At 42.6% G+C, this 15,511-nt stretch overlaps 1 protein-coding gene across 1 annotated transcript; it reads left to right on the top strand.

The window, feature by feature from the left end:
• Window positions 1-2,365: 2,365 nt before the first annotated feature.
• LOC147884268 (pentatricopeptide repeat-containing protein At2g39620-like) lies at window positions 2,366-5,837 on the top strand. Its single transcript, XM_087398762.1, has 3 exons — window positions 2,366-2,699; window positions 2,837-2,898; window positions 2,991-5,837. The coding sequence occupies exons 1-3, from the start codon at window positions 2,399-2,401 to the stop codon at window positions 5,799-5,801; spliced, it is 3,174 nt and encodes a 1,057-aa protein (XP_087254888.1). The 5' UTR covers window positions 2,366-2,398; the 3' UTR covers window positions 5,802-5,837.
• The last annotated feature ends 9,674 nt before the right edge of the window (window positions 5,838-15,511 follow it).

The following is a 15,511-nucleotide window of genomic DNA, read 5'->3' as shown; positions in this document are numbered from 1 at the left end:
GGCACTATCGAATGTACACTACAACCATTGGCTCCACTTTCGACACAAATAAAAAACTCCTAAACATCGATATTAGCCTCCATATTAGCATCGATATTACAGTTAATAAAAGTATTGCTATATCCATCGATAAATCAGTTTTTAACGCTAATATGGATGGAAATATCAACTCTGGGAACTTGTTTTTGACACTTATATGGATGGATATATTGACACTTTCAGGGAAACCTGAATCTATATCGACGAAAATATCAATGCTGTAGATTTGGGCCAAAATGTTTTTAGGGAAAATTAGGGCTTATTTAGCCCTAATTTGTCCTTCTATAAAGGGTCTCTATTACATTGTATTGGCCATTTTATATGTTTACATTTAATTTGAGTATAAAAGTTTCTATATTCTCTTTCAAAATTGAGTACAAAATCTCATGTTTCTGTGAGTACAAAATTATATTCTCTTGAATTTTCTATATTCGACTACTCTAGCCTAGTCACTGCTACTTTCAACATCATTGCTCCCACCTTCCTCATCGCTCCCACCCTCCTCATCATCATCCCCTCCTCCTCTTGCCTCTCCAGCTTTGGCATCCTCTTAGTGAGCTTGTTGCAAGAACTCATCTCCATCATCCTGTTCAAGAACCACATGTGTCAGAGGTTAGTATATCCAATAGCTGTTCAATTCAAGTATTTGAAGAAAAATGGGTATAGTAAGTGCTTACATTCAAAAAGGGAACAAATTCCCCACTCGCCTCAAGTGAGTTGAACAAGGCTTGTGTACCGTTGTCGTATGCATACGAGTACTCCTCCTCCGTGCATTGTCTGCCCATTTTCATTTCCTAACATTACACGCATGCATTTTAATTTCATGATTTACTCGAAGCATTCCCAAATTACATGTAGAAAGAAGTGAAAGAATAGGTACTTACAAAAAAATGATAAAGTTGATCCCTCCCTCCCAATCCCAAGTGGGATTGGTCCACTTTACTCTTCCTTACAGCGGCCGCTTGCTTCTGCTACTCAAGGCTTTTGTGGAGTCTTGAGTTCTTTCTTTACAATCTTCCATTCATCATTATGGACCATGTAGGCTTTGACTCCCCTACCTTTGCTTTTCAGTAGATTTGGTCTTTCCATGATTTGCCACCCACTACTCCACAAAACATGCTCTCTGTGTCCTTATGTATGGGGTGCGAAGACTTCTCTTAGGAGGACATCTCGATGTCCATGTCACCTTGGGTGCGAGGGAAAACTTGTCCTCCCCATCATAAGAGCCACAATCTTCATTTAGGCCTTGGAAAGACGGATTGGAGCTCCTCATGGTATGTTGGCAGTTGTACCTATGAATGCAAAGAGTACATTCGAAGCAACCAAAGAACAACACCATTGTTTCAAGGCAGGTCGTGCAAAGGCAGAACCACACAGTAGTGCAAGAAAGAAATACATGCAGCTAACAAAACTACATTCCATGGAGACTTGCTACATGAATAGAAAGGTTGCTAAAGTTCGAGAACAACAAAGAAATGCAAACGATAGTAAGAGAGGGAGAGTAGTGAGTGAGAGTGAAGAACAATGTAGCTAGGCCTGAACAATGGTTCAAGAGCTTGGAGGAAGGCAAGGAAGCACATTCCAAGCTAGTTTGCGAGTGAGGAGGAGGTGAGCAAGCTTTGAGTGACAATGCACAGCTCAAGCGAGAGAGTTCGGTTTATAGAGGCCATGGCCATGCATTCATGCACACTTGCACCATGGCCATGCATACTTACATGGCAGCGGCTGTTGAACTTTGTGGAGAATCATGCTAATAGGAAGCACCTCCACGTATAGGTGGTCAAACCACATAGGCAAACTTCTTTGGACGGATGTATGGGGTGTCCCCCATTGGATAGCAATGATCATCCCTTAATTTCCAGATGGGGGACCTAGGAAGGCGATTTAGGGTGATTATTGGGACAACCTCTTATACCCTTCGGACATCTCATGGAGAAATCTTTTCCCTGACTTTATATATTCGGTGCCACCTCAAGTGTGAACTTGTAATTAACAAGAGAGGAGGCATGTAGGATTTGCCTCAGGCCCTCACATACTTTGCTTAAGTCCATTAACTAGTGAGTGCTCGTTTTAAATAAGAGTTGCCATCCCCATAGCAGGCATTGGCTCACAAAGTGCCACTTTTGGAAGAGTGAAGACTTTAGTGATCTGCAGCTCATATTCTTGGCGATCACAAGAGAAGAGAAGAGTATATTTTTTTAACGTCAAGCCACAAGGCAAGAAGCAAGAGTGACATCCATACATAACGTATGGCGAAGAGCTGACACAACTCCCTTAGTAAATTTATAATCATAGGGGAACGTGCCTTTCCCCCGTTTTGAATAAGTTATTAGACTCTATGTAGGTGCATTGTTCCAAAATGTCTCTTGCAGCTGCTTTCTGCCCCTCCCTCCTGTCCCAAATCACACCTCAGTGTCCCATAAGTTCATCTCAAGATAATGATGAACATATATATACAGGAGGCAGAGATCCCTATCACACGTCTGACGCAACTTCACCAAAACTATGTAGCCCTGTCATTGCTCAGGTGCGTGGCCCGAGTTTTTATCTTAGCAGAAATCCTCAATCCGACTGGTCGGCAGCTCCTCTGCACAGGCAGTCAACCCCAATGGCTTTCTCAGAAGAGAGTGGAGTGATGGTTGAGGAACGTTCGCGTGCAGGTACTGCCTTATTTTGCATTGTTGAAAAATGTGAAAACCTGGCAAAGATTTTTCTCCCTCTTCACATGGATACGAGATTCCTCCTTATTTATATTGATTGGGGGAAATGCTTTATTTGGTGTTTGTTGTAAAATTAGGGACTGAGTATTTGTGGAACTTCACGGATCCCTCTCAGTGGTGGGACAACCATGAGAACAAAGTAAGTGTGCGATGAGCCTGAACTGGATGATTTGCACAGCTAAAGCTGTCTATTGGCTAGTCTAACGTGTCTCTTATGCATCGTTACAACAGACAAACCCAAGATCTCCAGATTTCAGACACAAGATTACCAGGGACTGCATATGGATAGACGAATCAGCTTGGGTTAAAACTACGCTTGAGAAAATGGCCAAAGCATCCACTGGTCAGGCCCAAGGCTGTGGCTCAAAGGACGAGTGTGGCAAGGTTGGCTTCAGGCCTGACGTACAGGCGTATACATCTAAAGCACAAGAACTAGACAAGAAGAGTAGCTGGGAAACCTTCAGCTTCGAGGAGGCTCTCACAGATATGGAACGGATGCCCCAGCTGCCTTCGATTCAGAACCTTACAAGCATCTTGCATAAGTGCAGAATATTGAAGAATCTGGAGTATACCAAGCGCTTATATTCCTACATGTGCAGAAGTGGGCTGCCAGATCATCCATCTCTTGGGAATTATCTCGTCCCAATGTTGGTCCAAGTTGGAAGCATGTGCGAAGCTCAGCGGGTTTTTAACAAGTTGGCTGATCAGAATGTGTATTCTTGGACTTCTCTTATCTCTGGTTATATCGAATGTGGCGAACCACAGCATGCCCTGAACCTCTACCAGAAAATGCAAGAGGATTTTGTACATCCTGATAAGTATACCTTTGTGGCTGTACTCAAGGCTTGTGCTAGGGTGAAAGATGTAGAAAGAGGTCGAGAAGTTCACAATGAGATTGCCAGAAACAGTTTGGAAAGAGATATTTTTGTTGGCAATACCATGGTGGATATGTATGCCAAATGTGGCTCTCTCGGAGTAGCACGGGAGGTGTTTGACAAGCTGCCAGTTCGAGACAAGGTCTCATGGAATGCACTAATGGCAGGATATGCTGAGCATGGACTTGGTGAGGAAGTACTCAACTGTCTTGAACAGATGCAACTGGAAGGTCTCTCTCCAAATGCTGTCACATTTGTTAGCAGCTTGCAAGCTTGTGGCATCACAAGTGCCATAGACAAGGGCCGAGAAATACATGCTGCTATTGCCACGAAGGGTCTGGAAAGACATCTTTTTCTTGGTAGCACCTTGGTGGATATGTATGGAAAAATTGGCTCACTCATAGAAGCACAAGAAGTGTTTGATAAGTTGCCGATTCGAGACAAGGTCTCCTGGACTGCACTAATGGCAGGATATACTGAGCATGGGCTTGGGGAGGAAGCGCTGAACTGTCTGAAGCAGATGGAACAGGAGGGTCTCTCTCCAAATGCTGTCACATTTGTTTGCAGCTTGAAAGCTTGTGGCAGCACAGGAGCTATAGACAAGGGTCGAGAAATACACATCGATATTGCAAGAAAGGGGCTGGAAAGACATCTTGTTGTTGGTAGTGCATTGGTTGATATGTATGCCAAATGTGGGTTGCTTGTAGAAGCAGGGGAAGCACTTGACAAGCTGCAAGTGCGAAACGAGTTCTCATGGAATGCACTTATTGCAGGATATGCTGAGCATGGGCTTGGTGAGAATGCTCTGGACTGTTTTGAACAGATGAAACTGGAGAGTCTCTCTCCAGATGCTGTCACATTTGTTTCCAGCTTGAAAGCTTGTGGCAGCATTGGAGCCATAGACAAGGGCCGTGAAATACATGCTGAGACAGCTAGAAAAGGGTTGGAAAGGCATCTTTCTGTTGGTAATACCTTGGTCGATATGTATGCCAAATGTGGCTCGCTTGCAGAAGCTTGGGAAGCGGTTGACAAGCTGCCAGTTCGAGACAAGGTCTCGTGGAACACACTAATGGCAGGATATGCTGAACATGGGCTTGGAGACGGAGTGCTGTACTGCTTTGAACAAATGCAACTGGAGGGTCACTCTCCAGATGCTGTCACATTTGTTTGCAGCTTGAAATCTTGTTCCAGCATAGGAGCTGTAGGCAAGGGCAGAGAAATACATGCTGAGATTGCCAGAAAGGGGCTGGAAAAACATATTTATCTTGGCAGCACCTTGGTGGATTTATATGCCCAATACGGCTCGCTTGCAGAGGCACGGGAAGCATTTGACAAGCTGCCAGTTCGAAACGAGGTCTCCTGGACTGCACTAATTGCAGGATATGCTGAGCATGGGCTTGGTGAGGAAGCACTGAACTTTCTTGAACAGATGCAATGGGAGGGTCTCTCACCAAATGCTGTCACATTTGGTTGCAGCTTGAAAGCTTGTGGCAGCATAGGAGCCATAGCCAAGGGCCAAAACATACACGCTGAGATTGCTAGAAAGGGGCTGGAGAGACATCTTTGTGTTGGCAGTACCTTGGTGGATATGTATGCCAAATGTGGGTCTCTTGCAGAAGCACGGGAAGCATTTGACAGTTTGCCAGTTCAAGATGAGGTCTCATGGAATGCACTTATGGCAGGATATGCCCAGCTAGGGGAAAGTGAAATTGTTTTCCATATGCTTGAGGGAATGAAAGGAGAAGGGGCAAAGCCAGATGCAGTCACATTCTCTATTGTTCTTGCTGTATGCAGTCACACGGGTCTAGTGGGTAAGGGCCAGAAATACTTTGAGGCCATGAGCACAGACCATGGCATCACGCCAACTATTGAGCACCACACTGGCATGGTTGATCTCCTTGGTCGTGCAGGTCAATTAGATAAGGCAGTGGCGATGGTGAAGAAGATGCCTTTCCATCCGAATACCGTGGTGTGGCTTACGGTGTTGAGTGCTTGTAGGAAGTGGGGTGACGTGGAGCTTGGAAGACTGGCCTTTGAACATGCAACACAATTGGATAAAGAGAATGCTACAGCATATGTTTTGATGTCTAACATCTATGTAGATGCTCACATGCATGAGAAAGAGAAGATTGAGGCAATGGGAGGCCAAATTACATCTCTCTCTTAAAGTATGAATGTCATAGATATGGATTTAGGACATTATATTGTGGAAATTAAATCACAAATTTCTAAACCAACATTATATTTGGTAAGAGAATCAAGATAATTATGGCATCAATTTAAAAGCAAGCTATATTTGGCAATTGACCAGTGCAACATTTGAATGGGACCTAGAAACAAAAGTTAAGAATGCCACAGTACAAAGTCAAGTCTTTGATAATGATTCGGCAATTCTTCTCAAGGAAAGTGTCGAATGGGATATTGATCTAGAAGAGGCCTTAATTGATAGCTAAGATGCACTTTGGCTGGGATCCAGAAACAAAAGTCGACAAATGCCACATTACAAGGACAAATCTTATTTGAAATATTTCAAGCACTAATGGGAGTATCCTATCCTAGATGCTAGACCCTCTTGCACTAGCAAAAAATAGGCGGTCAAGAAAAAAGAACAAAGTGTGGAAGGGTAAAAAGACAAGGTGGAGCAATTCAGCGAATGTGAAAGAATGCAAGACATGGTGGTGGAATTGTACTTAACAAAGCCCATACATGTACCTAAAACATCTACCTCTATTGGAAAAGCACTAATGATTTGCTTCAACAAGAAGGTCCATTTAGCATGGACAACCAAACCTAAGTAGGCCATCTCCTGGAAAGATCTATTGGACTATAAGAGATTGGACTTATGATGCTCAAGATTCATAGGTTTGAAGTGATGTGAAGATTGTGGGAGAGAGGGAAGGAGTCTCACTTGCGGCTTTCTCACATGCACAATGGGGGAATGAATACACACAAAGGTGGAGGCTGAAAATAGTTTTCCTCTTCTTAGTTGTGAAAGCCAAAAGAACTCTAGTACAAAGAAATAGAAGAACCCTATATGTGGGTCTCAAACCAAACTCAACTAACTAAGGTGGCATACTAACTGAGCCACGAACTAGTGTAGATAAGGATAGCTGTCATCCAGCTATTATTCGTGGGCGGTGTACCAACCGCATCTCCAGCTAACAAGTTGGTGACATAAATGCACAACAGTCACCCTGGCATATCGCGAGTGGAGCTTGATATCTCAACACTCCCCCTCGAGCTCAATCCCAATTCCTGCACACCAAGCAGGTCTCTGAACTTGCGCAGCTTCTCTGCGCCCAATGCTTTTGTAAAGATGCCAGCTACCTGATCCTCTGTGCTGACATAAACTAGATCAATAAGACCTAGTAACACTTTCTCCCGCACATAGTGATAATGCACCTCAATGTGCTTTGTTCTAGCATGAAAGACTAGGTTCTTTGCCAAGTGTATACTGCTCATGTTGTCATAATAAATGACAACTGGCCCATCTGTAGACTGATGCATATCATAGAGTAGCTTATGCAACCAAGCTACCTCACATGCAGCCATTGCTGCACCCCTGTACTCAGCCTCTGTGCTCGACAAGGCAACTGTAGGCTGTTTCTTGTTGCTCCAAGTGACTGTAGCACTCCCAAAAGAGAACACATATCCACTGGTAGATCGTCTATCAGAAATACTACCAGCCCAATCAGCATCAGTGTATCCATGCAACTGTATCTGAACCCCAGCCTCATAAAATAGTCCATACTGCAATGTGGACTTCACATACTTGAGTATGCGTCTACCCGCATCCAAATGCGGTTTCCTTGGAGCCTGCATAAACTGACTTACCAACCCAACAGCATAGCTCAAATCTGGCCTGGTAATAGTCATGTAAATCAAACTTCCTACTATGCGTCTGTACATAGTAGGGTCTTCCAGAAGCTCACTTGCATCTGCGCTCAGCTTCACATTCTACTCTAAAGGAATTGAAATAGGCTTACAGCCTGTCATCCCATATTTGGACAGCATGTCCAGTCCATACTGCCTCTGCAAGAGCTGTATCCCACTTGGTGATCTAATCACCTCAATGCCCAAGAAATAACGCAGCTCTCCCAAATCCTTCGTCTCAAACTTCTGCCTCAATAGCATTTTCACATGAAGGATATCTTCATCACTATCACCTGTGATGATCAAATCATCAACATAAATGACCAACAGCATAATCCCTTTCTCTGTTTTTCTCACATAGAGTGAGAAATCTGCCTTGGAAATCTGAAAGCCAATATTGACAAGATATTGTCCTATCTTGTCAGACCATGCTCTAGGTGCTTGCTTCAAGCCATACAAGGCTTTCTTCAACCTGCAAACAAACTCAGGATGAGTAGCATGAACATAACCTGCTGGCTGCTCCATAAAGACCTCTTCTTGCAAATCACCATGCAAGAAGGCATTCTTTACATCCATCTGATGTAAAGACCATCCCTTTGATGCAGCCATAGCAATGGCTGCTCTTACGGTTGCCATCCTTGCAACCGGGCTGAAAGTTTCTTCATAATCAATGCCATATGTCTGTGCATACCCCTTGACAACTAATCTTGCCTTGTATCTATTCACAGAACCATCTGCATTGTGCTTGATCTTATAAACCCACTTACAGCCAATTGCATTCTTGTCTTTAGGCAAAGGCACCAATTCCCATGTAGCATTTGCATCCAAGGCATCCATTTCTTCATCCATGGCTTTCTCCCATTTTTCATTTCCCATGGCTTGCTCAAAAGAAATGGGTTCTGGTTCCCGTATCACTTTGACCATATAGGCATAGTGCATGGCTGTAAATCCATCATATTTCAGCCTATCCATAGGATACCTGACCCTGGTAGACCTGCGCAAAATAGGCTCACTTCCAGGTGCTCTCAAAACATCCCTGGTCTTCCTTACTCCAGGTGTAACAACAGAAGAAATACCCAACTCATCATCAATGCTCTGTTTTGAGCCAATGGATTCACCATCCACACAAGAGTGACCTGCATTCACATCAAACATGGGCTGATCTACCTTCTCTTTTCCTTTTCGTGATACCTGCGTACCACTCTCTGCATTGCTTTGAGGGGATTCTCTTGATCTCAATCTGCCTGTCCATGGCGAAGTATGTGAACCACTGGTAGAGGACACTCCAGGTCCACTGATATTTTGTGATTGCTGCTGTGCATTCTGTGCAGTATTACCATTTTGTGCATCTACATCAATCATCACATTTACTGGTTTATACCAGCTGCTCATCTCATAAAAAACAACATCTCTGCTCACTGTGAACTTACGTGTAGAAGGGTTATAGCATCTATACCCTTTCTGCTGCAGAGAATAACCAATAAAGACGCACTTCTCAGCTTTTGGATCCAACTTGGACCTCAACTCATCTGGCACATGGACATAGGCAATGCAACCAAAAATCTTCAGATGAGAAATATCTGGTTTCCTACCAGTATACATCTCCTCTGGCGTCATGCCATGTATTGCTGCAGTGGGAGTCCTGTTCATTATATAGACTGCTGTAGCAATTGCTTCAGCCCAATAATAATCTGGTAGATCTTTTTCATTTAGCATAGCCCGAGATACCTCTCCAATATGCCTGTTTTTTCTTTCTGCAATTCCATTTTGCTATGGGGTATGGCTGCATGAATATTGCTGCTTTATACCATGCTCCTGCAAGAACCTTGCAAACTCATTTGAGAGGTACTCTCCCCCTCCATCTGACCTTAGGCATTTTATTTGCAGGCCTGTTTCTTTTTCAACCATAGCTTTGAAAGCTTTGAAGTACCCAAACACTTCACTTTTCTTTTTCATAAAATACACCCACAGTTTTCTGCTGAAGTCATCAATAAATATGACAAAATAGTGACAGCCTCCAATAGATGCAGCTTTTGTAGTCCACACATCAGAGTAGATTAATTCCAATGGCTTTTTACTCTCTTGAACATGCCTAGGAAAAGGTTTCCTTACCTGTTTCCCAAATTGACAGGCTTCACAAACCTTGTGCATTTCTGCAACCTTGAATTTAGGCAATCCTACAATAATATTTTGGGCTTGCATTGATTTAAGTCGCTGTATATTAACATGACCATGCGTTTGTGCCAGATATCAATATCTGCAACTACACCGGTCCCATGTGCAAACATTGCTGCACTCAATTCAGGCATGTCCGCATCCAACGTAAACATCCTGCCCTTCTTCTTTCCTTTTGCTATCAAGCGACCATTATTTTTCATATCCTCAACAAAGCATCCATGAGGATTAAATCTGACCTGCAAGCCCTGCTCAACCATCTGACCAACAGAAACCAGGTTCTTGGTGATGTTCGGGACATGAAATACATCAGACAAGTATTTCTTTTTCCCATCCTGCATAGACAAAGGAATTTTGCCAATCTGCACAATAGGATGTGCAGTATCATCACCAGTCTCCACAAATCCTGGTTTTTCCATTTTCCTTGCATCTTGCATCCATTCTGCATGACCTGTCATGTGGTTTGATGCACCTGAGTCAACATACCACACATCATTTCGTTCTTCTGCACTTGTCACAGAATTGGTCATATGTTGCACCATAAATAGATGCTCATTTCTGTCATCACCCTGCCTACTAGAAGATGCATAATTGCCTTGCTGCAATTTTCCAGTCATAATGTCATTCTGCTTTTTATAGCAGTCCTTAGCCATATGACCCATTTTGCCACAATAGTAGCATTCAACATTGCTGTTTGCATTTTGGCCTCTCTGCCATCCACCACGGCCTCTTTGGCTCCCCCTGCCTGTAGAGTTACCACATCCTCCTGCATAGGACTGGTTTTCTTGCGTTTGCTGCATATTCCGATTTCTACCACGGCCTGCAGATTGGCCTCCTCTACCTCTGCCTCTGCCTCTACCTCTGCCAGCATTTGAGTAGAAGACAGTTTCTTTTGAAGTTCCTGCTGAAGAAGATGCACCCCCATTTCTCTGCTCTTCAGAAATTAGAAGAGCAATCAACTCCTCAAAATCTGAAAATTTTTCACGGACGGCAATGGATGTCCGGAATTGTGCATAATCCTTTCCTAGACCATTCAAGGTCACAGAATCCAAATCGTCATCATCCACTGGTGACCCAATGGAAGCAAGTGCATCTGCAATTTTCTTCACTTTCATGTGGTAGTCATTTATGCTCAAATTTTCTCTCTGCACATTGTGCAACTCCTGTTTGAGTTGCATTTTCCTGGCTTGCGTATTTGTGCTATACATTTTTGCCAAAGTATCCCATGCCTCCTTTGGCGTATTTGCATCCTGAATATGCACAATCATGGAGTCCGAAATACTGATAGACAGCCAGTACATAACTTTCCTGGCTCTCTCATGCCATCCTTTGAATGCCTGCATTTCCTGTTGACTGGGAACATTAGGAAGAACAGGTTCTTCTTCATTTCCTGTAATGAACTCCCAATAGCCTTTTCCCATCAAGAAATTCTTCATTCTAAACTTCCATGCCTGGAAGTTGTTCTTGTCAAGCTTTTCAGTGACAATCTGTGAAAGAGAATCAGATGCCATTACAGAACACTGCAAAATATTCTGTCACTGCAAAAAACACAACTTTTGCCTCACACGGGCAGAACTGCAAAACTGACGAAAGTGGTATTTCACCACACAGTCACTTCCTAGTGACGATTTTGCATCAACAGGCAACAAGCATGAATCTGCAACTCCCAATATCTCTGCACAAAGGCATACGATGCAATTTCTGCGGCAACTTTTCACCGACTCGCAGAACAGTGGTCGCACAGCAAAAACAGGGCCTTTTTCTGAGTGCTTGCGAAGAACTTCCGTCTCCAAAACGGGCCCCGAAATGACCTCGAATCAGAAAAATAACGTCACACCGCGAAGGGCGTCTCAATCTGAGACAGTGCACTCTTGCACTTCTGGCTGTGCTACCTGTAGAGATTTGCTCCCAAACTCGAAATAGGAAAGCAACACTGGTCCTCTTACCAGGACACCACGAACTTGGCTTGCTTTCTTGAGCTCCCTACCACGAACAAGGCTCTGATACCATGTGAAGATTGTGGGAGAGAGGGAAGGAGTCTCACTTGCGGCTTTCTCACATGCACAATCGGGGAATACACACAAAGGGGTGGAGGCTGAAAACAGTTTTCCTCTTCTTAGTTGTGAAAGCCAAAAGAACTCTAGTACAAAGAAATAGAAGAACCCTATATGTGGGTCTCAAACCAAACTCAACTAACTAAGGTGGCATACTAACTGAGCCACGAACTAGTGTAGATAAGGATAGCTGTCATCTAGCTATTATTCGTGGGTGGTGTACCAACCGCATCTCCAGCAAACAAGTCGGTGACATAAATGCACAACAGTCACCCTGGCAAATCGCGAGTGGAGCTCGATATCTCAACAAGTGGTCCATCTACAAATTCTCAGTAAAGTGTTACAATCTTGGAAGAGTTATGAGGCTGATTTCATTTTAATCTTTGATCAATTAATACAACATATACCTGTTATTATTGCTGGAGATGATAATATGTTGTATGATTGCTTGCAGAGCAGCCATTTGATGATCCTTGATTTGTGGTAGGTTTTTTTGTTTTATTTTTATTTTTTGTTTTTGTGTTTTTGGTTTATGTGTCTATGTGTGGTACTTTTTCTTTTTGTTTTGTTGTTGTAGGTATGGTATAATAGAAACCATGTTGGCATGAAGACCTTGCAAGGCTTAGTCTATACAAAGGCCAATAAAGGTAGAATTTCCCATCGATGCATGTGCAATGTGCCATCATGGGATTTAAAATCAAAAGAAAGGACTTTGAAAAGTTTTGAAAATAAGGATCTAGCTCCTAAGTGCTTCAAAGCACTTTGAAAATGTTAAAAGAGAGAGAACATTACGTGAGCTCTCTCCTAAACAAATATAAACAAAAAATTGCAAAATTTGAAGACCCTCTCACTCCCAAACTTTTGTCTAGAACCAAACTAGAGACAAAATCTCAAACTAGGCTATATGAAATGATGAAAGAAGTTGAAATCCTTAAATAAGCATAACTTTTGATGGGAAATCCAGTATAGGAAACTATTTAAAGGAAAATTATAGCTCTCCTCTCAAGCTACTAGGTGGGCAACACTACAACAAAGGTAGGCACACAAGGATCCATGGGCTATGATACCATGTTGGGGAGAGTTCCTCCTCATGTACAAAACTCAAACAGCCAAGCCCCACCCGTGGCAGCCAATTAGATTGCAGTTGGTAGCCAAGGACAACAAAGACTCAATAATCCACAACCAAGAAGACCCAATCAACAGAATTGGGGAAATCAACAAGGACAAAACCAGAATCAACCATGCACATACTATGGCATGGAAGGACACATACAGGGTCCTGAGTGTGAACTTTGGTGCAAGCACTGAGGAGAAAGAGGAATCCCCATTATCAAACAGCAGGTAATTAGAATGCAAGAGGTAATTAGAATCAGCAAACAGCAGCCCACCACCAGGCATTCATATGGTGTACTTGGATCCTATAAATGAGGATTACAATAAACAAACTCAAAGAAATCAGAGTAATATACAAGCACTGCAACCATATCTAAAGGTACGAAGCCCATGCCCGACCTTGGAGATGCACCAAGAATGACAACAAAGCCAATGAACTGGCCCAATCAGGCACAGGTCTGAAATCAAGCTCTATAGCAAATACTTGAGAATAATGTGGCGTCAGAAGCACGAAGATCCAAAACAAAGGTAAGTCGACCAACCTCCAAACACAGTGCGACAGCCTTCCGACAGAAAACATTCGACATCAAGCTACAGTTAGTCAACTTCAACATAGCAACATACAGCAATTTAACAAGGCTCCAAACACACAAACAAGAGTACAAGCTTCCTCCAACTAGAGATATATTCCAAAAGATAAACAAGATTTACTGGCTGAAACCAGCTCGTACTCAGCAGAGCAGCAAAACAGTGGTGACAAAGTCAAGATGACAGAAATAAGTAGAGGAATTCTACTAGGGCACATCATCTCACAAGATGGAATGGAAATAGATCCAAATAAAGTTTCAGCCATTCAACATGCCAAACCCCCCAAAACATCAAGCAGCTTCAAAGATTTATAGGCCAAATTAAATGGCACTGCAGATTTTTCAGATACCTTGCTGACATTTGCTATCCTCTCACAAAACTCACACGGGAAACAAAGCCATACATCTGGGGTGATGCATAGCAATATGCTTTTAATATCCTGAAGAAATGTTGATGATAGCTTCTATACTACAACCACCTGACTGGACTCTTCCATTTGAGGTTTTTGTTGATGCTTCTGATGTAGCAGTAGGTGCAGTACTTATGTAGCAAAAAACACCAAAGTGGTTCAGACCAGTTTACTATGCCGGTAGAATATTAACTAAGCATGAGAGAAACTATGCATTCACAGAAAGAGAAGCACTTGGAATGATCTATGCATTGCATAAATTCAGACATTATTTATTGGGCAACAAGGTGCATTTTCATGTGGATCATCAAGCTCTCATTTATTTAGTGAACAAACTGCGATTAACAGGACGATTGGCTAGATGGATGCTTTTGTTGTAGGAATTTGAGTATAACATTGTGCATAGGCCTGGAAAACAACATGCCGTTGCTGATTACTTGAGCAAGTTGCTATCAAGAGAAGCTCCAACTAGCATCCCAGATGAACTTCCTAATGCATGCATTTTTATGGTAAGCATTGAAGAACCACCAAATTGGTATGATAAAATGCTATTCTTTCTCACTAATGGTTTAATCCCTAAAACATTATCTAGGGTTCAGAGGAAGAAACTTGTTTTACAGAGCAAACCTTTCCTAGTCATTGCTAGTGTTTTGTATAGAAGAGGAATTAACCAGGTAATCAGAAGATGTGTCCAAGATCGTGAGCAGAAAGCTGTCCTAGTTGAAGCCCATGGAGGACCAATAGGAGGACACTTTTCTGGAGACATTACAGATAATAAGATTTTGCAAGGTGGTTTATGGTGGCCTGCAGTTTTAAAAGATGCTCATAATTAGGCCAAAACATGTTTACCATGTTAGAGAGATGATAGACCTTGACAGTGATAGGATGCCCCATCAACCAATCCTCCCCTTGGGACCTTTTCAGAAATGGGGACTAGATTTTATTGGACCCATCAAGCCTCCAACAAAGATTTCAAGTAATCAATATATTTTGGGTGCCACTGACTATTGTACAAAATGGGTTGAAACTATAGCACTCAAAGCATGCAGAGCTAGAACTGTAGCACATTTCCTTTACCACAATATTGTCACTAGATTTGGTGTTCCTATTGAAATAGTGTCGGACAGAGGAACACATTTCCTCAACAAAACTATCAGGAACATGACTAAAATGCACATGATGTTGCACTTAAAATCTACAGCCTATTATCCACAAGCCAATGGGCAAGTTGAGAGCTCCAATAAACTGATGAAAAAGGTCTACAAAAGAACAATTTTTGATCACCTTGAGGATTGGGATCGGCACTTGGATTCAGTGCTATGGGCACTTAGAACAGCACACAAGGTTGCAACTGGGTTAACACCTTTCAGGTTAGTATATGGCTGTGGAGCAGTAGTACCTATGGAATTTCTGGCAGGTAGCCTAAGAGTGGCAATTGATAATAAATTATCCCTAGAAGATTCAATCAATGCAAGATTAGAACAACTCCTGCAATTGGATGAGGATAGGCTCACAAGTTCACATACTGCTAATATAATTCAAAAAAGGAGGGCAGCATGGATAAACAAAAACATAAAGTTTAAATTGTTCAAAAAAGGTGATTTAGTGTTAATGTTTAACACAAAGTTGGGGAAAATGCCAGGAAAGTTCAACCTCAGATATGAT

Source organism: Dipteris shenzhenensis, chromosome 27 (genome assembly GCF_047967505.1).
Source record: "Dipteris shenzhenensis isolate YYH24624 ecotype China chromosome 27, Dip_SZ_1.0, whole genome shotgun sequence".
Lineage (NCBI taxonomy): Eukaryota > Viridiplantae > Streptophyta > Polypodiopsida > Gleicheniales > Dipteridaceae > Dipteris > Dipteris shenzhenensis.
The sequence above is the reverse complement of the archived record's forward strand: the minus strand, read 5'-3'. Positions and strand labels throughout refer to the sequence as shown.